The following is a 23,557-nucleotide window of genomic DNA, read 5'->3' on the forward strand; positions in this document are numbered from 1 at the left end:
TCCATGAATCTGTTAGCACAGCTTCCAAATATTAAGATTGTAAACCACTTGAAGTGTTTCCTTTTCCACTTATATGACATAACAGTGTCTTATACATAGCAGGCATTCATTAAATCCATACAGATTTAAATTATACATGTATAGTAAACTCTTTGAATTTTTAAAATAATTTTGTAATGTTTTATTTATTTTTGAGAAAGAGACAGAGCATGAGCAGGAGGGGAGCAGAGAGAGAGGGAGACACAGAATCTGAAACCGGCTCCAGGCTTCAAACTGGCAGCACAAAACTCGGGGCTCAAACCCACGAATCAGGAGATCATGACCTGAGCTGAAATCTGACAATTAACTGACTGAGCCACCTAGGCACCCCCAGGTAGTTTTTGCACAAAAATAAAATTTGACTTAAAATCTGATAATTAAGACATTTAAATAATAGCTTTAAGACACTTCAAAATCACCTTCCTATATAGAATTAAGTAGTTATATTTTTCTATTCTAGAAGAGAACAGAACATATATTTTCACTTCAAAAAGACATCTTATTTTACAATGAATTTTAAGCCACTTCAAGCTATTGTTAGCCTGTTGTGAGCATTATCCCAGCATATAATACAACCTGTTTTATATTTTTCCCCTTTGTTTCAACTAACCAATTAAATGTTGTGATGTCCAAGACCAGATTTGCTGGCATCACTGACTTACTCAAAAACATTCCATGACTTACTACCAGCCAAACCCACTGAGCCGGTATGAAAGACCTCCAAGATGTGATGATGTCAATCAACCTCTCCCACTGACCCCTAACTTTCTTTTTCAAACCTACTTTACTTGCCTCACCACTCCCTACTGTCTGAAAATGCCAAATTTATTCACCCAAATGACCAATGAAAAAAGTGACCTCTCACGAGACACCTTCCAATAACTTACTCTGCCTTTCACTCACCTGACCCAGTATATGGGGAGTTACTAAAAAAAAATTGCCTTTGGGAGGTTCCACTTCTCAGCAGGTTAGTAAGCTCCTGCTTTCCCAGGTCCTGGGTCAGGAACCAGCCAGTCTTCTTATCTCTCACTCTGGATTCACCAACCTTTTTTTTATCTGAATCTTATCTAAGTTACTTACCATCGCTCTCTTACGCCCTCATGCTCAGGACTGATCTCCAAGTCCAGTCTCTCTGTTTTTAGATTCAAATGTGAACCCTAATCTCCACTGAGAGATGTCTGCAGGTCTTGGTGGTGAGGTTACTTGTCAACCATCCTAGGAAAGTGGTGAAAACAGTAACTTCAAGGCCTCTGTAACTTGGTCTCTGTGCTTCTTGATTCCAACTCTCTGATGACTGACACCAACTGCAAATGACGATGCCATCATTCTAATTGCTCAGATTTTGTATTAACTTATTTCACACCCTTGTCTTCAAAATATATCCAAAAATCTAACCATCACTGCTGCCATCTGACCAACTAAGGTATCATCTCACACTTGAATTATTTTAAAATCCTCTGATACTGATTCTTAAGCCCTACAGTCAATTTTCATTACATATCCAGATGTATTCTTTTAAAATAGAGCATTTTTGAAAATGATTGTGTCTCTTTTGCTTAAAATTCTCCAGTGGCTCTCAATTTTACATAAAGCATAAACTAAGACCCTTACAATGGTTCATGAGAACCTCCATGTTATTTCTCTAAAGTCATCTACTCATCTCCCCTTTGTTTTCTTGGGTCGAGCAATCAGCATCTTTACTGGCATCCTCTAACAAATTAGGAAGCCTATTTGTTCCTGGCCTATATCTTACCCAATATCTAGCCTCCTCTGCCGTAAACAGATGCAGAACTCATTTCCTCTTTCCTCAAAAGTCACTTTCTTGATGAGGCCTACTCTGAACACCCTATTTAAAATGCAGACTAAAATCCACCACCACTCTAAATCCTCCTTACCCAACAATATTTGTGTTTTGTTTTCTTTTTCTTCATAGCACTCCTCACTTCTTGTGTTTATTATGTACCTCATGTATATATAAGCTCCATTCAAGGCAGGGTTTCTTCTGTATTTTACACTCTTATGTGTGTATCCATAGAATTGAGAACAGTATCTGACATGCAGTAGACATTAAATATTGGCTTGAATGAATGAACACCCTGCAATATTTTTTACCTATGAGGTTAGCCAAAGATCATCACCTCATAGTTGAAGCCTGGAGGGACCAAAGGACAACTTCATTATCAGAGTGCCCTTCTCTTGCTTCAGAGACCACCTGTATTTGAACTCAAGAGAACCCAATTCTTTTTAGTGCCTCCTGATGGAGGCACATCTCATCAACATAATCTTCTGTCACTGGCAGGTGCACTACTCTGACTTCTAATAGCAACCTTATAATGGCTTTTGTATGTGGTTCATTTAGAAACCAGTGCTTCCACATCTCCAGCAATTGGTCTTAATTCTAGATCCTCTCAACCATATCTTCTGAAACCTCCATTTAGAAATTGTCTGTTATCACTACTTTCCAATTATGATCACTCAGGATCATTACCACTCACTAGAGTGATACCTCTCACAAAAAAAGCAGATTATCCATCAGTAAAGTATGGATGAGAAAAAGTACATAATTCACAGAGTGGTTGTCAAGATCAATTTCAGGTAATGAATGCAAAGTGCTTAACACAGTGCCTGACACAAAAGTGCTCAATAAATAATACCTGATACTGTTACTAGATTACATAACATAAATCCATTACTCAAAATCAGATCCCTGATTCAGTCCTGATGATAAAAGCCAACAACGTTTTATGGTTTTATGAAATAATTTGAAGAGTAACTAGTTTCAAAAAAAGAAAAATTAATATTAAGGTATACAGCACATGATGAATCTGTGGTAAGTAGAGAAGAGCAGACAGAATCCTTTATGTACAAAATGTCAGTCTGGTGTTACAGCCTTCACCATCTCAAAAGGATCCTGTAGTAAACCTCCATTATATTTTATATTTCATTAGGAAAGACAGATAAGTAAAGGACAGTTATATCCTCTTATTCTCATATAAGTTAATTTTGACAAGATGCCTCAAAGTACACTCCAGGTCCCAGGTTTACTCCATTAAGCTATGAGCTACACTTCATTCATAACATTTTCTAGCTTGGTTCTAAAGGGATCTGAGTTTGTAAGATTCTACAATTCTATCCTTTTGGAATTTAGGTGTTATTTAGACATTAGGAAAACTGGTATTTTAGGGACATGATGTTTTCTAGTGACAATTAGCTTAGCCATTCCAACAAACTACTAAAAGAGTGTTATCAGGAAAATATTACACATTTCAATAAATACATAAGTATTTGGTTTTTATTTTAATCCTGTGACAGGAAGGAAAACGACTATATGGAAATGATCATAAAAAATAAGCATCTACCTCAGAGATCCCAGAATATACAGAAACAAATGTTAATAACTGTCCTTAAAAGTTCAATAGACAGACTGTATATACCACATGTAGTCGCTACAGGAATTGTTTCTCATGGATAACTTTGGGTGTGTGTGGGGGGGGGGGGCTAGGGGGGGGGAGGGGACAAAAACAGAAGACCAAAGGACAATGAATGAGTAGAGAAAATGGTCTTAAAAATATTTCCTCAGGGGACACCTGGGGGGCTCAGTTGGTTAAGCATCGGACTTTGGGCTTCCGCTCAGGTCATGACCTCAGGGTTCATGAGTTCAAGCCCTTCATCTGGCTCTTTGCTGACAGTGCAGAGTCTGCTTGAGATTCTCTCTCCCTCTCTCTTTCTGCTCCTCCCCTGCTCATGCTCACCCTTGATCTTGCTCCTTCTCACTCTCTCAAAAATAAACATATATATGTATATAAATATATATATTTCCCCTAATTAGAGAAGTCAAATGCACTTTGAAATAAGTCAGATTTTATATTGTTTTATATTGTTCCCTTCCAACTATTAATGGAGATAAAGGTTAATATATCAAGACAGAGTTTCTTTATTATCCCCTGTTAAGTTTTTCTAATTTTCCTTATTAAAAGCTAAGGTCTTTTTAAGTTGCCTATTTTCAAATTAAAATCTGTTAAAAAATCATGGTGATCTTTAGATTTACCTAATAACACACTGTCTGATATAACATCTAAGAAGACTAATTATGATAAGCCTTAAATAATATTCCTTAATATTCAGCAAGTGATACTGTCTCATGAACTCAAACCAAATTTGATACCAAATGTCAGTTCTATAATAAATATAAACTTTAAAAGTTACAAAATCTTGTTGTTCTTGTTCATAATATGAAACCATGTATAATGTCTTTCTTTAAAAATCTAATAAAATTGGGGCACCCCGGTGGCTCAGTCAGCTAAGCACCTGACTCAATTTCAGCCAGATCATGATCTAATGGTTGTGAGATTGAACCCTGCACCCAGCTCTATGCTGGACCTAGAGCCTGGTGAAGATTATTTCTCTTTCCCTCCCCCTCACTTCTCTCCCCCTCCCACTCTCTCAAAAAAAAAAATCTAATAAAATTATCACTTTAAAATTCTAGATGAAAATGGAATGATTTTTTTCCCTTAATCTATAATAATATGTACCTCCCCCACCTGTTAGGTTTTCACCAGAGCTCTATCTCTTTTCAAGGTTTCAGATTTTAGGTAAGAAAGTATGATTTAGAATTTTTTTCTTCAATATTTAACAACTTTCTATAAAAAAAGGATACCTTCTTTGCACATTCTGAAGCTGCCTTCATAGTAGGTCCTATTTTCAAATATATTTACATTGAATCAATATTACCCCTTAATTAATATTAAGCAAACACTGGGAAATGCTGCATTGATCTACAGCTGATATGGTATGCATAATCATTATAATACCTCAGAAATGGGTTTAAGTCTTTTCAGGAATAAGCTTTTCAAGAAGAGCTAATGATCCTAGCCGGCATTCCTAGTAACACACTATCTCATCGGATATCAAACTCGATCAAATGTTGTTCTCCCTTTTAAAGAACAAATGCCAAATCACAATGACACAAAAATACACACACGCACAATTTTTTTTTAAAAAAGAAAGGCCTGGAATAATAATAATAATAATAATAATAATAATAATGTAGTAAGAGGAGAGGGGTGATAGGAAAAGGAGGAAGAGTCAACAGCACACATACTGTATTAAATGTGTGGTATGTGTCATATTAGACATGTCAAATATTTCATTCCATCCTCACAAGGACCCTAGGAAGTAAGCATCTCCCTTTCCACATAGGAAAAATAAAGTTTAGAGAAGTTGTAGTAGAATAGCTAATACAAACAGCTGTTTGAGTTGAGATTCAACCTAGCCCTAACTGACTCCAAGATTCAGAGCCTTCATACCATTTTGTGAAGCCTCTTTGAACAAGAGCATTATTTAAAGGAAACAGTCAACAAAACTAAAAGACAACCAATGGAAAGGGAGTCGATATTTGCAAATGATGTATTGAATAAAGGGTCAGTATCCAAAATCTATAAAGAACTTACAAAACTCAACACCCGAAAAACAAATAATCCAGTGAAGAAATGGGCAGAAGATATGAACAGATAGATACTTCTCCAAAGAAGACATTCAGATGGTCAACAGACAGGAAAAGATGCTCAATGTCACTCATCATCAGGGAAATACAAATCAAAACCACACTGAGATATCACCTCACACCTGTCAGAGTGGCTAAAGTGAACCAATCAGGAAACAACAGATGCTGGCGAGGATGTGGAGAAACTGGAATCCTCTTGCATTGTTGGTGGGAATGCAAACTGTTGCAGCCACTCTGGGAAACAGTGTGGGAGTTCCTTAAAAAATTAAAAATAGAATATCCTTATGATCCAGCAATAGAATTACTAGGAATTTATCCAAAGGATACAGGAGTGCTGATGGATAGGGGCACATGTACCCCAATGTTTATAGCAGCTCTTTCAACAATAGCCATATTATGGAAAGAGACTAAATGTCCATCAATTGAAGAATGGATAAAGATTTCGTTCATATATACAATGGAATACTACTTGGTAATGAGAAAGAATGAAATCCTGCCATTTGCAGCAAAGTGGATGGTACTGGAGGGAATTATGCAAAGTGAAATAAGTCAGAAAAAGTCAGATATCATATATTTTCACTCATATGTAGAACTTGAGAAACTTAACAGAAGACCATGGGGGAGGGGAAGGGGAAAAATAGTTAAGGAGAGGGAGGGAGGCAAACCATAAGAAACTCTTAAATACAGAGAATAAATTAAGGGTTGATGCGGGGGAGGGGAGAGAGGGGAAATTGAGTGATGAGCATTGAGGAGGGCACTTGTTGGGATGAACACTGGTAGTTGTGGGTAAGCGATGAATCATGGGAATCTACCCCCAAAACCAAGAGCACACTGCATACACTATATGTTAGCCAACTTGATAATAAATTATATTAAATAAGTTAATTTAACTTAATTTGAAAAAGATCCTTATTTGAATTTGGGTAATTTAAAGAGAATAAGAGGGGGAGAGTGAGAATGAAACAGAGAGAGACAAAGAGAGAGAAGTTATAGTTTCTTGTCCATAAAAGTTTTCAAGTCAATTAAGGAAGCCCAAAACTGGATCTTGCAATAAGGTCAGAGTCCCCACATGGTGTTTTCTTTCCTCTCTCTTCTCCTTTACATAACTGTGTTAAGGGCACCTGGATGGCTTAGTCAGTTAAGCTTCTGACCTCAGCTCAGATCATGATCTCATAGCTCCTGAGTTCGAGCCCTGCATCAGGCTCTGTGCTGACAGCTCAGAGCCTAGAGCTTGTTTCTGAATCTGTGTGTGTCTCTCTCTCTGCCCCTTCCCTGCTTGTGCTCTGTCTCTTGATCTTTGTCTCTCAAAAATTAAGTAACTATGTTAAAAATTGTATTAACATCATCAGAATTACTAATAGAAAGGGAAAGGAGTGGGTGAATGAAATAAGAAAAATGCGGAATTTGCTTTCTTCCTGTATAGCACCAGGAACTTAAAGAGTATTCCCATTCAGACACAGCAATGGTTAGCACAGCAAAGTCTGTGGAATTTTAACAAGATCTTTCTCTCTCTCCCCCACACATACATACACACTAGTATGTATATACATATATATATATTATGTATATACACATATACACATGAACATGGAATACATTTTATTTAGAGAAGAGGTATTTGAATTAATGTCACAGTATAAAAAACATTTCATTAAATCTGACTAAGCAAAACACATTTCCTGGAAATAAATAATTTTGACTCAAATTCAAAGCATTAAAGTATTCATAGTGAGAGTTGTAACAGGGAGGGCAAAGAGGAAAGTCTTAATAAAAATTGCGAACATTAGGAGAGTGATGATCCTAGCCTAATAAAGGCACTGATAAATACATCAATATCACTTAGCTGGGCAAGATATGATCACAAAGTCATACAGATGTAAGTGACACACTATGACGCAATTAAAATTATTCATATAATGAACTAATTCAGCAAGGAGTATAATGTATTGAAATAATCTTGATTGATAAGCAATATTAGAGATGTGGACAAGAACATTAGAATGAAATCTTGCTGTTTGCAACAATGTGGATGGAACTAGAGTATATTATGCAAAGTGAAATAAGTCAGTCAGAAAAAGCCAAATATGTGATTTCACTCATATGTGGAATTTAAGAAACAAAACATATGAACATAGGGGAAGATACAAAAATAAAACAGGACAAAAACAGAGGAGTGGCAAACCATAAGAGACTGTTGAATACAGAGAACAAATGGAGGGCTGCTGGACGGAGGGTGGTGGGGGATGAGCTAAGCAGGTGATGGGCACTAAGAGGGGCACTTGTTAGGATGAACACTGGATGTTATACGTAAGCAATGAATCACTCAGTTCTACTCCTGAAACCAATACTACACTATATGTTAACTAACTTGAATTTAAATACACAACAACAAAACATTAAAAGGCTTTGCTTCATGTCTTTCACTAAATAAAGGAAGATACCTGGGGAGGGGCAATGACTTGTTCAATTTCAAACTAGTTAGTGACAGACCCCTGATTAAAGAGCCTCTAGTCTAGTACTGCTTCTATAATGTTAAGCAAATCCCAGGAAAAGCCCCATCATCTGCTCATCTTTCCATTTGTGGCCATGGGCCAATTGGTGGTTAAAGTTTCTCTGCATTACTAATAGCTCCTCAGGCCATAACAGCCACACCCAACAACAGTGAGTCAGGGAGGAATCAAGACTTAAACTTGAGAGAGGCAGTACAGAACACCTCAGGTACTAATCTGCCCTCTTTCTCACTAGACTCTTGCTTATGTGTCTTCCTGAGTCCATATTTCACAAGAGTAAGATTCACACGTCACAGAAGCTAGCCTAGAATAAGGAAACAGATGCAAATAGCATTCTGGTTAAGCATTAACATATTCAAGACTATTAGAAATTATAACTTTATGGATATCCACCACTGAATAGTTAGAAAAAAAATGACTTTAATGAAAGACGGCTTTTTAAAGTAATTAGACAGGATGCTTTCATAAGAGGTATTCACAGTAATTAGGAATACATGCATATATCATCTTGGGAACACCTCTTGAGAGACAAGTAATTATCTGGGAAAAGTCTTGCTAGATGCTATCAGACTTTATAAAGTTGACCCAAACGTAATTATGGCAAGCACATAGGGAGAAATAGGAAAGAGTTAGAGAAAAGAGCCAGTAAATGAAAATATGGCCCCTTTAGGGCACAAGTAAGAAGTTACCTGTAACTGGAATTTCCCAGAGGAAAATTCTCTAATAAGGAAATAGGCATACAAAGAAAAAACAAACAAAAGGAAAAAACAAGAAAACAATACGAAAAATTAACCTCTATACAACTTCTAAGGGACAACTGGCAAAAAAAAGAGAATAAAAACAAATCTATGGATTTTTTAAATACAATAAAGATTATATTCTGCTTATCAAAGTAGAATGATTCAGAGCCTGTGTTACTTTAGATAGAAACAAGAGCATATAAATTAGTGAAGCTTAAAAACAAGATATTGCCATTAAAGATGGATATGATACAGTATCATTTTTATTTCCATTCTCAAGGGACTAGAGAGTTAATTTGGTGGTTAGACTTCTAATGCTTGGACCTCTAAGGAAAATGCTTTGGATTCTTTTCATTATTTTAAGATTTCTCCATAATATGACCTTTATTTTCACAATATCTTATGTCAATTGCAAACAGAACGATGAAAATGGACTTAAATTCTTCCCTGAGATCACTTCATGGGTTCTGCTTTGCTGGTTCCTAACCTTACTTGTTTGGCCTCCTATCTCAACAGTTGTATAATGTTGATTACCTAAAAAATCTGCCTGAGAAATGTGAAGGCAAGAAAATTTGTTCTATTCATCAAAATATACATCACTCACTTTATGAAAAAAAAATACCATCCTCTTCATAATGCCATGACAATTCATTGAGAGTGAGCTAATAAAGAGAATTTGTCTTCTGAAAATAGTTAGAAAACAGGAAGTCGATCCTGAAATCTAAAAAGCTTCCATTCATTCTGAAATTATAATAATTTGACTTATATCCACTGAGTAAATGACAGTCATAAAAAAACCACAATTAATCTACAAAGCAATGTGTTCTGATAAGCTTTCACTTCAAAATACTATTTGTTGTTACTTTACAATGTTTTCACAAGACCTTGTCTGATATAGGCTAAATAGTATAACATTTTGTAAAAATGGGGTCAATAACTTCCTTTTCTGGAATACTGGATCCTCCAAACATCTTTAAATAGATATTGTGGCACACGAAGATATTTCCAAAAGACTGGAGAAATATACATTATATACATATATAGACCACTTGACCTCAATATTTAATGTATCTGGGTAGAAATTAAAATGTCCTCCAATGCTTTTGGTAAACAAATTGAGACAAAACTCCAAGTTATCTAGTATGATTAATATTCAGTTGCTATACACTCAAGTTACAAGGTTTAAGTAATTCTTTCTTTGACTTTAGCATGTATATGTATACACAAAATCAAATACAGGAAGAATTCTTTCTTACGTCATGCCATTTTGACTTTGTGGAAGAGAAGGAGAACATGAGATCACTGTTATACAGTATGGACTTCAAGATCCCCATCTTGCCAGTGCAAGTGGGAATTCCTAGCAGACGATGACCAGGCAGAGGATATTACTTTTAGAGGCTCACTAAATAAATAGCTGCCACATTAGAAAGAAAACTACAACAAACATTCATGACTATGTTCAGTTTCTAATGAATGCTAACCCAAGAACTAATGATGTCTCCTGAATTTCATTGTGCATCACAGAAATGCAATGCTCCAAAGGAAACTAGCTGTGGTGTAGGCTGAGGAATTCATAACTACTAAAATTATCATCGTAATATTAACCCTCATTGATGTGTTTTTCAATATTCAATTATTATTATAGTTCAAAAACATACTGTGTCCCCAAACAGAAATTAGCAAATGTTATAGTACAAGATATTTGTTATTTTACCTTTATTAAGATTGATCTATACTCTTGACTTTCCTTCTGCTGTTTTACAAAATACAATTGTATAATTCATCCAAAGAGCATAGGATAGTATGGTTGTAAAAATACTCATAGTTCAATTTAGAAAATGGAACTGACAGTTCAATTCATTCAATAAATTTGGACCCCTACCACATGCCTGATTATGTAGTTAATTTTTATCAAATGGGATAGATTAGTACTTTCTTTAATGTAGTACTGTTAACTTCAGAGCTAAAAGTCTGATTGCTTGAATTCAAAAGGTTTGGGGGAAAAAAATCCCCTTACTTTTGCAAAGCCTACATTTGACATCAGCCTCAGAACATTGTGTCTCCCTAACATGATTGTGAGGCTTTTAGTTGCCTACCTTGCAAACTACAATGTCACTGTGGATTTCAAGGGTCTTATATTTCTCTACTTCATAAAAGCAAGCTTTTGAAGCATTTCTGGGTCTTGTTGACATGAAATAAAGCGATGTCATATATGTGTTGATCCTCAGGTCCCTTTTAGGTCACATTTCTATATTATATTGTATCTCTAAACAAGAAATTAACAATTTATAGTGAAAAATATTAATTCTTTATCTCTTCATTGCAAAACTCTAGGCTGAGTTTAATAAACACCTTGGGAAATTTTGTTATAATCTCAAAACTATCTATCATGATACTGAGTACCTAGAAAATACTCAGTAACTTTGATTGATTAAAAGAAGATTTCTACAGTTCTAGCGTAGCTCTAAAATAGAATTTCTGAGATTTATAAGCCAATGGAAATATTTAATAAAGAGAGGTGCCTGGGTGGCTCAGTGGGTTGAGCATCCGGCTTTGGCTCAGGTCATGATCTCATGGTTTGTGGGTTCGAGCCCCGCATCAGACTCTGTGCTAACAGCTCAGAGCCTGGAGCCTGCTTCAGATTCTGTATCTTCCTCTCTCTCTCTGCCCATCCCCTGCTCACACTGTCTTTCTCTCTCAGAAATAAAAAAATTAAAAAAAAATTTAAAAGTTTTTTTAAAAATTTTAATTAAGAGCACAGAGGCCCTAAAATGCTAAGCACTTCAGGATGTAATTTCAGAGTTTTACATTATCATGCCTGATTTTATACTGTTTCCACAAAACTGAGGAAATAAATAAGTACATCTGTGGTTTATTTAAGAGCATCAACTATATCTACAGCAAGAGTTAGGGCTCAGTCCTTTTGAGTTCAAAACACATTTCAACTGATTTACCAAAAACACATTTCCTTTCAGAGATTAAGGAAAATGTAAGTGCCTTGACTCAATGTGTCCCATCATCTCATTCCCAGTCCACACACTATAGCCTTCACGGGCAGAAGAAGGTGGATGTACAGTAAGAAGAGAAGGAAATCCCCACCTAGAGCAGGATCCTAACACCACTCTGTTAAATATACAGAGATACGGGAAGTATGATCCTCCTATGTATTTGTATTCCCAGGTATATTTCCTGAGAATAATAGGCATGGTCCACACATACAGAGATTATTTTAACATACATATCTGTTACACTACTTTGATGCTTTTCCATGTTTCTTATTTTTCCTTTAGAGTGGAATAAGTAAGTCACAGGGATGAAAAGTACAATGTAGGGAATGTAGTCAATGGTATTGTAATAGTGTTGTATGGTGACAGATGGTAACTGCACTCATGGTGAGCACCCCATAAGGTACAGACTTGGTGAATCACCACGTTGCACACCTGAAACTAATGTAACGCTGTATGTCAACTATACTTCAATTTAAAAAAGTTTCACTGAGAAACAATTTCATTTAGAAATGGAAAAGATTACCTTTCGTGCTTCTTTTATCATCTTCCGAATGGTTTCCTTAATTGTAAGTAAGTGTGCTCTTGGTGGATGAAAGAGGAGGTCTATATGGGTACCACCTAAGAGTCCGGGCATCACATACGGCCAGCCTAAGTCAAGATTTGGAGCTTCCACGTCTGACTCAATGGGCCAGTAGGTCCCTGAAGATGAGGTATCGTCGTAGGAGTTATCAGTACCATATGCCGTACTTTGTGCAACTTTCTGGACGTTTTTCAAAATATAATTAATTTCTTCTTCAGCTAGAAAGTCTGATACTCGTTCCTTGGCAAGAAACTCTTGGTATGCTTCTAACCCATGTTCGATCAGTGCATCAATGGCTACTCGATACCATTCCTTGTAGTGAGGCTCAATATAATTGTCCGATTTACACTCATCATTCAGTGAGGACAGCATTGATGAGGTTTCCATGCTTGCGAGCATTTGACAACAGTACTTTCAAACACTTTCAAATGTCCATTTGTGCAGTGACGAGAGGTATGTGGGTGCTTGAAAAGAAGGAAATGAAGATCAGTTAGAATTCTGTAACGAAATACTTAATGACCCACATCAATCATTATTTTTACATTTACTCATTTCCACTACCAGTAGCTCAATAAGACATCACATCCAAAGTGACATTAGTTGCACCCTAATTCACACATGTATTACAAAAAAGCTAAACAGATTTCCTTTTATTTATTTTTTTAACATTTATTCATTTTTGAGAGTAGAAAGACAGAGCGTGAGTAGGGTAGGGGCAGAGACAGTGGGAGACACATGTCAGAAGCAGGCTCCAGGCTCTGAGCTGTCAGCACAGAGCCCAATGCAGGGCTCGAACCCATGAACAGAGAAATAATGACCTGAGCTGAAGTTGGATGCTTAACCAACTGAGCTACCCAGGCACCCCCAAATTCCCTTTTACAGGTCTCTAGTTGGTTTCATTTTTCCAAGGTACCCCTACTTTCAGTTCCTCACCTAAGGAAATATACCTTCTTTTCTCTGACATCCAGAAAGGTCAGCCTTCTTAACTTTAATCTGAGACTACGTATGGCCGTTTGTTTCTATAAGCTTTCTTGATTTTGGTTTTACAATTTTTTTAATAGGAAACAATCAGTACCTAGCCATCCATTAATAGAAGCTTTTACTAAGTATTTGTGATGCATATAATCCCATATTAAAAATATAAAAAGCATGAAATACTTGCCTTCCAGAAATGTATCAATTAGATGAAGATGCAAAACAAAATGTACACACAAAGCTATCTATTATCACTCTGAACAAAGCCATATGTTGCTGAGGACCAAAATGCGTACTGTTTCTATTGAATGCTTTCAGATAAAAGCAAGTAGATATCAATATGGAATAAATGAGCTATGGATAGCCCTGTGCAGGACTTAGGTTTCAGCTGAACCTAGGATGATGAGTAAGAATATGATCAGGTAGCAAGAAGGAATATTTTAATGCCAAACAAGAGTGAAAAACATAAGCAAAAGCAAAGAACAGGCATGAGCTTGGTATATTTACGAGCTAATAAAAACAAAAACAAACAAAACAAAAAAACTTGGTCTGCTGGAAAGTATGCTCCTTTCACTGCAAGTAGGAGATAAATTTGAATAGACACAATACAGCAAGGTGGAGGGACACAGATTTCTGCGATTTAACAAAACCAGTGTTTAAAACAATTAGTCTGGCAGTATTGGGGGAACTGAGGATAGACAAGTACCTAGATCTTTCAGTGTTCAAACACCCGGTGAAGAAGTGACAACATTTGTGAGCTGGTTCAAAGTAAGAACTCTTGAGATTAGATGCTTTGACAGCATTTAGGTGATGAAGAAATTTAAGGTATCAAAGATGATTCAGGGACTTCTCTTAGGAATCCAAATCTGCCTAAGCTCATACCCCAACTCTCGCAATGCTCACAAACTGTCATTCATTCAATCATTCACTGCATAAGACACCCAACTAGACTTTATCTCAATCAAATAAGGGACTGTCCAATCTTTTTAAGCCATGCTCTCCGTTGTGCAGATTCAAACAAAATACAACTCTATGAGGCACTAAAGGGCTAATTTGACCAAGAACATCTTTGTCGAGGGCCCTGTCTTAATTTAAAATTCTCCACTTAATCCAGCCTTTTCAGACTCAGGACTATGGAAACTCAAATCTGATTTGGGAGGATAACCCACAAAGCCGTAACAATTTATTAACTCCTTAGCTCGAAAGATGTAACAAGTCACTAATCATACAGACAAGTTGTGAAGGAATGGAAAATATTGCCACAAGTTTTGCTGAAAGGGTGGGGGTGGATCAGAAAAAAAATCAACACAGATTAAGGTAGAACTAAAGAAGAAAGAAGATAAAAGGGTCCACTTGGCTCTTTTAGTGGAGACAATCCTGTCCCCTAAGCTCAAAATTTTCACCAACAAAGTCCAAAAGTATAGAAAGCCTAAAGGTTAAATCTGATACAAGAAAAAAAGTAGAACATGTTTATGCTACTGGCATGTAGTGTACAGAGGCCAGGGATAATGTTGAATATACTTCGATACACAGGACAGCCACCTGCATTAAGATATTATGTGACCCAAAATTGAGAAATCTTCATCAAGTTGCTCAATTAATATGCGTAGTATCATATTACGAACTTATGACCTTTCTGATGTTCATTAAGGTTCTTTTTTGCACATGATACTAGACTCATTTTTAACAAAGCAATAGGATTTTATTTCCTTGATAGAATTAACCCATTTAATTAAAGTGTAATTAAAGTGTAGTTCCCTAAGGTTTAGCGAGGTGTGGTTTTCGTTGGACAATTCCAGTCCATGAAGGGACAGACATCCAGTGATCACATGAAAATGACATCTATTATTTGTAATTGTTTAAGATGGGAGTTAACTACTGGTTTGTAACAAAACTTTTAAATTTTCTTAGCACTTATTTCCTAATGTTTTAAATTTAACTTTTGAATTCCTGTAATGCGATGGTAAACACTAAAATTATCTACTTGTAAGTTAAAATGCATGACAGTACTTGAAAACTGTATTGATTTCTGAGCTTTACCTAGGTAAATGTACACTCTGCAACTGTAAAAATTCATTCTTGAGCTATGGGTAAGCTGAGAAATCAGAGAGATCAAAAGGACCATGAAAGCAAAATAAAACCATAAAGACATACATGAAAAGTTGATTATGAGGGAAAAAAATAAATGAAGATATAAAAAAGTAAAACACAATGGGACTAATCAAATGGGAATGCCAGATACAATGAAGAAAAATACATCATAGAAAAATATGCTACAGCCATAAGCAAGAAAGTTGAGATATTATGTAAAAGAGTTAGGATAAAAAAAAAAAAAATAAACATGCTTGGGGCACCTGGGTGGCACAGTCAGTTAATGTCTGACTCTTGATTTCAGCTCAGGTCACGATCTCACAGTTCATGAGATCAAGCCCTGCATCTGGTTCCGTGCTGACAGTGTGGAGCCTGCTTGGGATTCTCTCTCTCTGACCCTTTCCCACTTGCATATGGGTGCACTCTCTCTTTCTCTCTCATTTTAAATAAATAAACATGAAAGAAAACCTTTTTTTAAATAAAATAAAAATATGCTTGATGTTGTCCTGCTAGAAAAGCTATGCCCTCTAACCACTGTCTAAAGACCAGCATTTATCATAAGAGCTGTATACAAGGGATAATTGCAAAGGAATCACTTACAAACAAATTTTAAGGGAGAAGAGTAAGGTAATGGCACTTGCATAAATGGGTATTGCAATAAAATAGCACTTATATTTAGTTACAGACTTAATACGGCTCAAGAGTTTAATCACTGAACATTTTAAGGGCTTAATTTGAGGACAAAATTAATTGGGTATGCCTTTAAACATGCAAAGGTGTATTATTTTATTAATAACCATTAAAAACTCCTAGAAAGTATATAAACATACGTAATAGAGTTAATGAGTAGAGAAAAATAAAATTTCACTATGATATAAAAGCTGAACAGATCACTAGGCTCATCTGCTAGTTAAGTGACTCATTCCAAAAAAACAGGCTTACAAAATATGGGATTCAAATCCATGCCTCAAAAGCATCACAAATTCATTTCATATCGAATCTTTGCGTGTCATTCATGGACAGTATAAATTCCAAATGTTAAATCCGTAAATACAAAGAATGTAAAACAAGATATTAAACACCAGACTTCAATTCATGGGCTACTCTGGAAAACAATTCAGCAGTTTCATTATAAAACTATGTAAATCACATACTTGTTTATGGTTTCTGTCTGAGAAGAAGATTCATTTGAAGACATGTCAATGGATAAATGCTCCAAGGAGAAATGAAAACTTCCTTAAATCACAAATAGTCCGGGGTTATGATTAGCAAAGTGGAAGCAGATGACCCAAAGGTAAGACTTTGAAACCAATACAAAAAGGGGAGCCTGAGAGGCTCAGCTGGTTAAGTGACTGACTCTTGATTTCAGCTCAGGCCTTGATCTCATGGTTTGTGGATTCATGCCTCCTGTTGGGCTACGTACTGACAGTGCAGAGCCTGCTTGGGATTCTCTCTCTCTGTCTCTCTCTCCTTCTCCCTCTTCTTCTGCCCCTCTCTTGCTCCTATGCTCTTTGTCCCACTCTCAAAATAAATAAATAAACTTTAAAAAATGCAAAAAGGATCACAGCTGCTGTTGTCTCTGAGGTCCATTTTCCAACTTCTGTCTTAGGCTGTTTCTATTAAACTACTAAATGCTGTTATGGATTAAATATGTCCTCTAACAAAGGTATGTTGAACCAGAAGCCCTTGGTACAAGTGAATGTGATCTTCTTTGGAAATAGGGTCTTCTTGGTAAATGTAATCAAGTTAAGATAAGGTCATATTTAATTAGGGTGGGGCCTAACACCATATGACAGGTGCCATTATAAGGAGAGAGTTGACACAAACAAACAGAATTCCAAGTGACTACAGAAGCAGAAACTGAAAAGCTGAGGATTACTGGCAACACTAGACATGGAGCAGACTCTTCCCTAGAACCTTCAGACAGAACACTGTCCTAGCATCACCTTGACTTGGAACTGCTAGCCTCCAGAGCTATGAGAAAATAAATTCCATTGTTTTAAGCCAAAATTTGTGATATTTTGATATAGCGGCACCAAGAAGCTAACACAAATGTATATAAAGATCATCTTTATTTTTTAAACCTTAAAATTTTTAAATAAAGGTACTTAAGAGATTTTTATGAAGTAATTTCCCACCCAGAAATGATTCCAAGTGTTTTTTTTTTTTTCTAGTTTATGTGATGATATAAAACTAGGTCTCTGACATAACTTTAAGGTTGAACAAAATTATTAAAGAACATGTCTTTTAAATATTGACAAAAAAGTTAACTCAATCTTTTTTTGGAAGGGGGTAACTGACTTTATATGTCAAAATATCTACCTAGAGAATATGAGAAGATGTTTCATTAAGGAGTATTTCAGAACATCTCTGCCTTATAAAATCATAATCCATGGTCCACAACAGTTAAAAATTATAGATCTCTTTTTCCTTTGAATTTTTAGCTGCCAAGATTGTCTTTGACTTTGAATTTGATTACCAGAAATTTAAGCTGACAATTAAAACATTAAAGAAGATACTATTAAATTAAAAATTTACTATAATATTCAAGCTGCCAAATGCAATTTGATATCAAATTGTGGTCTCCAAACTTAATAAAAATTTCTCAGCTGGCTTTATAATCATACAACAAAATGATCCATTAGTACAGACTACAGTCTTCCATAGGGTATGCTTTTCAGGAGGCCAAGGAATACACGAACACACAGCACTCAAGGGTCTGGATGCAAATGTCTCCGTGTGTAGATCACAAATAGAATTGCCCATGTTATCAAACTCATGAAAAGGAAACTAAATACCTCCAACTCATTTTATAAATCCCCAATAAAATTTCAATTTGCTCAATATCCAAACTTTTATTTATTTCTTTTCATTGGAGGATGGTATGACAAAATTGCTTTATCAAAATAATTTTTAAAATACCCATAATTCAAAGGGTGTCTGGGTGGTTCAGTCAGTTAAGCATCCGACTTCAGCTCAGGTCATGATCTCGCAGTTCATGAGTTCAAGCCCCGCGTGGGGCTCTGTGCTGACAGCTCGAAGCCTGGAGCTTTTTTTGGATTTTGTATCTCCCTTTCTCTTTGTCCCTCCCTCGCCCATGCTCTCTCTCTCTCTCTCTCTCACTTGCTCTCACTCCCTCTCTCAAAAATAAATGAAGATTTAAAAAAATCTTAATACTTATTATTCAATATACTTTCCATCCCCAGTTTAAACTATAGTCCAGATATAAGAATATAAAGGCCCCCAATATAGGTTAATGACATTAAAACATCATCATTCACTGATGTTTAGAATCACTGAGTGATTCCTGCAGAGAAATCCACAGGGGGGAAGAAAAACACACAGAAAACAATAAACCCTTTTCTCAGAGAGCATATACTAGATAGTCAAACTGTAGAGGAGTCCTCTAGGCATGGCTTAAAATGCAAGTGGAATTAAAGCAAATTACAGTTTTACCAACACCTAAACTACTCCTACATTGCATTATATCATGATACTAGCCCTCCAGAAGCTCCAATGAACAGGATAAGGTCATCCTAATGGGGTGGTATCCTGTGCTGTGAAGTGTTCCATCTTATCCTGATCCTGATCAATGTATGTATCAATCATTCAGATGAATAAATAGAAAAGCATTGATACAGTCTGCAGAAACAACAGCATCCACATCAGATGCCAGAATTAATATTAAAAATGATCTTAAAGTGGTGAAATAATAAATCAACATGAACAAGATTAACTCCAATACAATAAATGTGAAATTATTAATTCACATTAAAATTTAATCATACAGGAGGCACCTGGGTGGCTCAGTCAGTCAAGCATCCAATTTTCGATTCCGCCTCAGGTCATGATCTCATGGTTCATGGGTTCAAGGCCTGAGCCCTGTGTCAGGCCCTGCGCTGGCAGTATAGAACCTACTTGGAATTCTCCATCTCTCTGCCTTTCCCCTACTCGCTCTCTCTCACTCTCTCTCAAAATAAAAATTAAGAAATTTAAAAAATAATATAAAATAAAAATTAATCAGGCAGGGGCACCTGGGTAGCTCAGTTAAGTGTCTAACTCTAGATTTCAACTCAGGAGGTCGTGAACTCAGGGTCTAGAGATCGAGCCCCATGATAGGTTCAGCCCTGCCCTGGGGATGTAGTCTTAGAGTTCTCTCTCTCTTTAAAAATAAAAAATAAAAAAAATAAATTATCATACAAGTACAGGATTGAGCAGAGTTTGGGACAGGTTATATCCTGAAGGACAGATGAAAAATTAGAGCATTTCATCTAAAGAGAACACTTAAAGGAGACACAAAAGAGTAGTCTTTAATTGTGTCAAGTGGGAAAGTAGGACTGGGTGACCAATCGCTGGTTGGCTCAGGGACTCAGAGTGGGTGAGATGGCCCAAGTTTAGTCTTTGGCTCTGACACAAATAGGTCTTAAGATTCTGGGCACGCGACTTCAGGGCTCTAAGCCTTACACCCCTTAGCAAGAAAATGGTGAAAATAACAGTACTAAAGGCAAAGGGTTCCTGTTGGGATTAATGAGATAGAGGCTCTCAACTCTGTATCAGCTTAAAATCCACTAAAATAAATTGTTAGATAGTAATGAAAGAAAACTTCAACTACTTCCATTTTGGCCTCAGTGCGCACTTTCTAATTGACAAGATTCTTCTCTCCAGCTTATCTGTTAACTCAGGCAAAAGACCCTGCAGGCAAAGCGTCCTGTGACAGGGAAAAAGAAACTATGCTCTCAAGCAATAAAGTCGGCCCTGAGCCGGCAAGACCCTCGTGACTGGCCTCAAGACAAGGATGGGCCTGACCTCTCCTGCCTACCAGCAAGTATCCACTAACCTTTGTCCCACATTTGCTTTATATAAACCAGGCGGTAATTGTCGCCCTTTAGAGATAGTCTTCAGGATCCACTGTTTTCTGGCAAATCCGCTATCTTCCCAGGGCTGGCCTCACCGAAATAAACTCTTTTCTTGTTTCACCATTACTCATTCGTCTACCTCTGGATTTTGTGAGCAGTCAGTGGCCGAATTTGGTCTGTTCAGGACCCCCAAGAGAGGTGCTCTTGCACCCCCACACCCTGGTCACAGCCTCATAGGAGAGAATTGGACTTAATAATAAGGATATTTCTCTTACTTTCCTAATGAGTATCCTCTTTCTGTATGTAATCAAGCAGAGGACATATTTTTTGGAAGAGTCCTAGACTGTTTAACAAGTTGGGCTCCAGGCACCCTCAGCTTCAAAATTCTAAGATGATATTTACTTTGCCTGTTGGAAAGGTCTGTTATACCCACAAACTTGCTAATGTTGTTTGAAAGAGGGAGGTGGTAAAGAAAGTGCTTCTTGGGGTGCCTGTGTGGCTACATCTGTTGGGCGTCTGATGATTACTGAGTTTGAGCTCTGCATCTGGCTCTGCGCTGACAGCACAGACCTGCTTGGGATTCTCTCTCTGTCTCTGTCTTTCTGCCTTTACCCCACTCATGCTCGCTCGCTCGCTTGCTCTCTCTCTCTCAAAATAAATAAATGAAAGGAAGAAAGAAAGAAAGAGAAAAGGAAGGAAGGAAGAAGAAGGAAGGAAGAAAGGGTTTCTTTTTAATTTTTTTTAATGTTTTATTTATTTCTGAGAGAGAGAGAGAGCAAGCGAGCAGGGGAGGGTCAGAGAGAGAGGGAGGTACACTATCTGAAACAGTCTCCAGGCTCTGAGCTTGCTATCAGCACAGAGCCCGATGCAGGGCTTGAACCCATTAACCATGAGATCATGACCTGAGCCTAAGATGGACGCTTAACTGACTGAGCCACCCAGGCGCCCAAAGAAAGGGTTTCTTACTCCACTGTGACAAGGAACGGCCTGCTGTCTTCAGTTTCTCCTAAGTCAGCCTTCACAGTCTAGCTTCATTTTTTGAAGTTAAATAAAGCACATTCTACATATCCATTTTCAAATGCAAAACAAACAAAAAAAGCCAAGAAAGTCAAAAGCTGCCAAGAGTAGTTTTGGTAGCAGGCAAAAATGCTTATATTATGATGCTATATGAATGATAAAGCTATCAAATCATGTAAGAACAGAATTGTAATGAAAGAAAATTCATCCAGAACCAAAAATAAAAACACATACATAAAAACAAGAGTCGCTGCCTTGGAGAGGTTGTTTTATGGGTAAGTTTTTAAAATTTCTTTACACTTTTCTGCTTCTATCAAATGTTTAGCTATCTGTCTATCTGTCTATCTATCTATATTCCTTCACTTTGGAAAAAAAAGGATTTTTTAAGGGAATTACTCCACTAGTTATTTTTTATGTTAGAATACCCTCCTCTTTTTCCATTCATGCCCTAAGTTGACTGTCATATGTAATTCAAAACCCTGCAAATAAAACAGTTTAGTAAGTCTTACGGCAAAACATATGAACAAGTACAGAATATGAGAAACTAAAGCCATATGGGTTCAGGGACCAAAAAGGAAAAAAAAAAAAATAACTGCACACACTTAATGAAGTCTGAGTAAATAGTTCACTGATGTGCCATGTTGTCCCCAACTCCCAGGGGCTATGAACAGAGCCACTCCAAGGAGCTCCCACAGCATTTTCTGCACATATTATCACTTCCCATGCATTATTTACATGCATTATTCTCTATCTTCTTCACTATACTGTAAGCTCTGTGATGGTCGGGATTATCTATGGTGAGCACAATTGTCAATGCTCACTGCATAAGTGTTACATAACAAGCTAATAATATACTGCTTTAATAACTCAGCATAACAGAATGAGTTGATTAAATAGGATAGGCCAAAAAAATCCTGAAGTATAAATTCTTTTAAATGATTACATCCACATCCTCGCCAACATTTGTTGTTGCCTGAGTTGTTAATTTTAGCCATTCTCACTGGTGTGAGGTGGTATCTCACTGTAGTTTTGATTTCTATTTCCCTAATAATGAGCAATGTTGAGCATCTTTTCATATGTCTGCCATCTGGATGTCTTCTTTGGAAATGTGGTCTATTCATATATTCTGCTCATCTTTTCCCTGGATTACTTGTTTTATGAGAAAGGGGAACTCTACTGCACTGCTGGTGGCAATGCAAACTGGTGCAGCCACTGTGGAAAACAATGTGAAGGTTCCTCAAAAAATTAAAAATAGAACTACCTTATGACCCAGCAACTGCACTACTAGGAATTTATCCAAGGGATACAAAAAAATGCTAGTGTGAAGGGGCACATGCACCCCAATGTTTATAGCAGCATTACCAACAATTGCTAAATTATGGAAAGAGCCTAAATGTCCATCAACTGATGAATGGATAAAGATGATGTGGTGTGTGTGTGTGTGTGTGTGTGTGTGTGTGTGTATACACAATGGAATACTACTCAGTGATGAAAAAGAATGAAATCTTACCATTTGCACAATGTGGATAGAACTGGAGGGTATTATGCTAAGTGAAATAAGTTAGAGAAAGATACATGATTTCACCCATATGTGGAATTTGAGAAACTTAACAGATGAACATAGGGAAGGAAAAATAAGATAAAAACAGAGAGGAAGGCAAACCATAGGAGACTCTTAAATACAGAGAACTGAGGGTTGCTGTTAGTAAGTGGTGGTGGGTGGGCTAAATGGATGATTAAGGAAGGCATTAAGGAGGGTACTCTTTCAGATGGGTACTGGGTGTCATATATAAGAAATGTTATCCCTGGATTCTACTCCTGCCAAGATTACACTGTATGTTAACTAACCTGGGAATAAAAAAGAAAAAAAAATAATAGCCATGCAGAACTTTTTAAGACTGAATCATATATTTGTTTTAATTAAATGGAGGTTAGTTGTTTCATAATACAAAATATTACCCGTTGAAAAGGACTTGTAAAAGAATAATTAGAAACCTACTGAGCACTGTAAAAGTAATTAGATAAATCCATAGATCTCTATTAAAAATAAACATAAATACTAATTTCAAATGAGCACTCTGTCAGAAGGATAGAAATATTATCAAGTGTTATTTGGGAATTCTTCCTAAGAACTGTTTTTTGAGCTGTTTAATTATGCTAAAGTCATTCTGAAAATAGTTTCTGTGTATTTAAATTAATCTTCATGAAATAAAGTTCTAAGTCTTGTTTTTCAACATA

General features: G+C 36.6%; 1 protein-coding gene across 2 annotated transcripts in view; it reads right to left on the reverse strand.

Annotated features, from left to right (window-relative positions):
• Nucleotides 1–23,557, reverse strand: part of FAM83B (family with sequence similarity 83 member B) — a 91,319-nt gene that overhangs the window by 58,714 nt on the left and 9,048 nt on the right. For both annotated transcript variants that reach the window (XM_039222050.1, XM_039222049.1), the window contains exon 2: nt 12,324–12,844. In XM_039222050.1, the coding sequence (XP_039077981.1) occupies nt 12,324–12,779 (456 nt within the window). In that variant the 5' untranslated portion in view covers nt 12,780–12,844. The remainder of the gene's footprint in view (nt 1–12,323; nt 12,845–23,557) is intronic.

This window comes from Hyaena hyaena, unplaced genomic scaffold, assembly GCF_003009895.1.
Source record: "Hyaena hyaena isolate Hyena2069 unplaced genomic scaffold, ASM300989v1 scaffold_1045, whole genome shotgun sequence".
Lineage (NCBI taxonomy): Eukaryota > Metazoa > Chordata > Mammalia > Carnivora > Hyaenidae > Hyaena > Hyaena hyaena.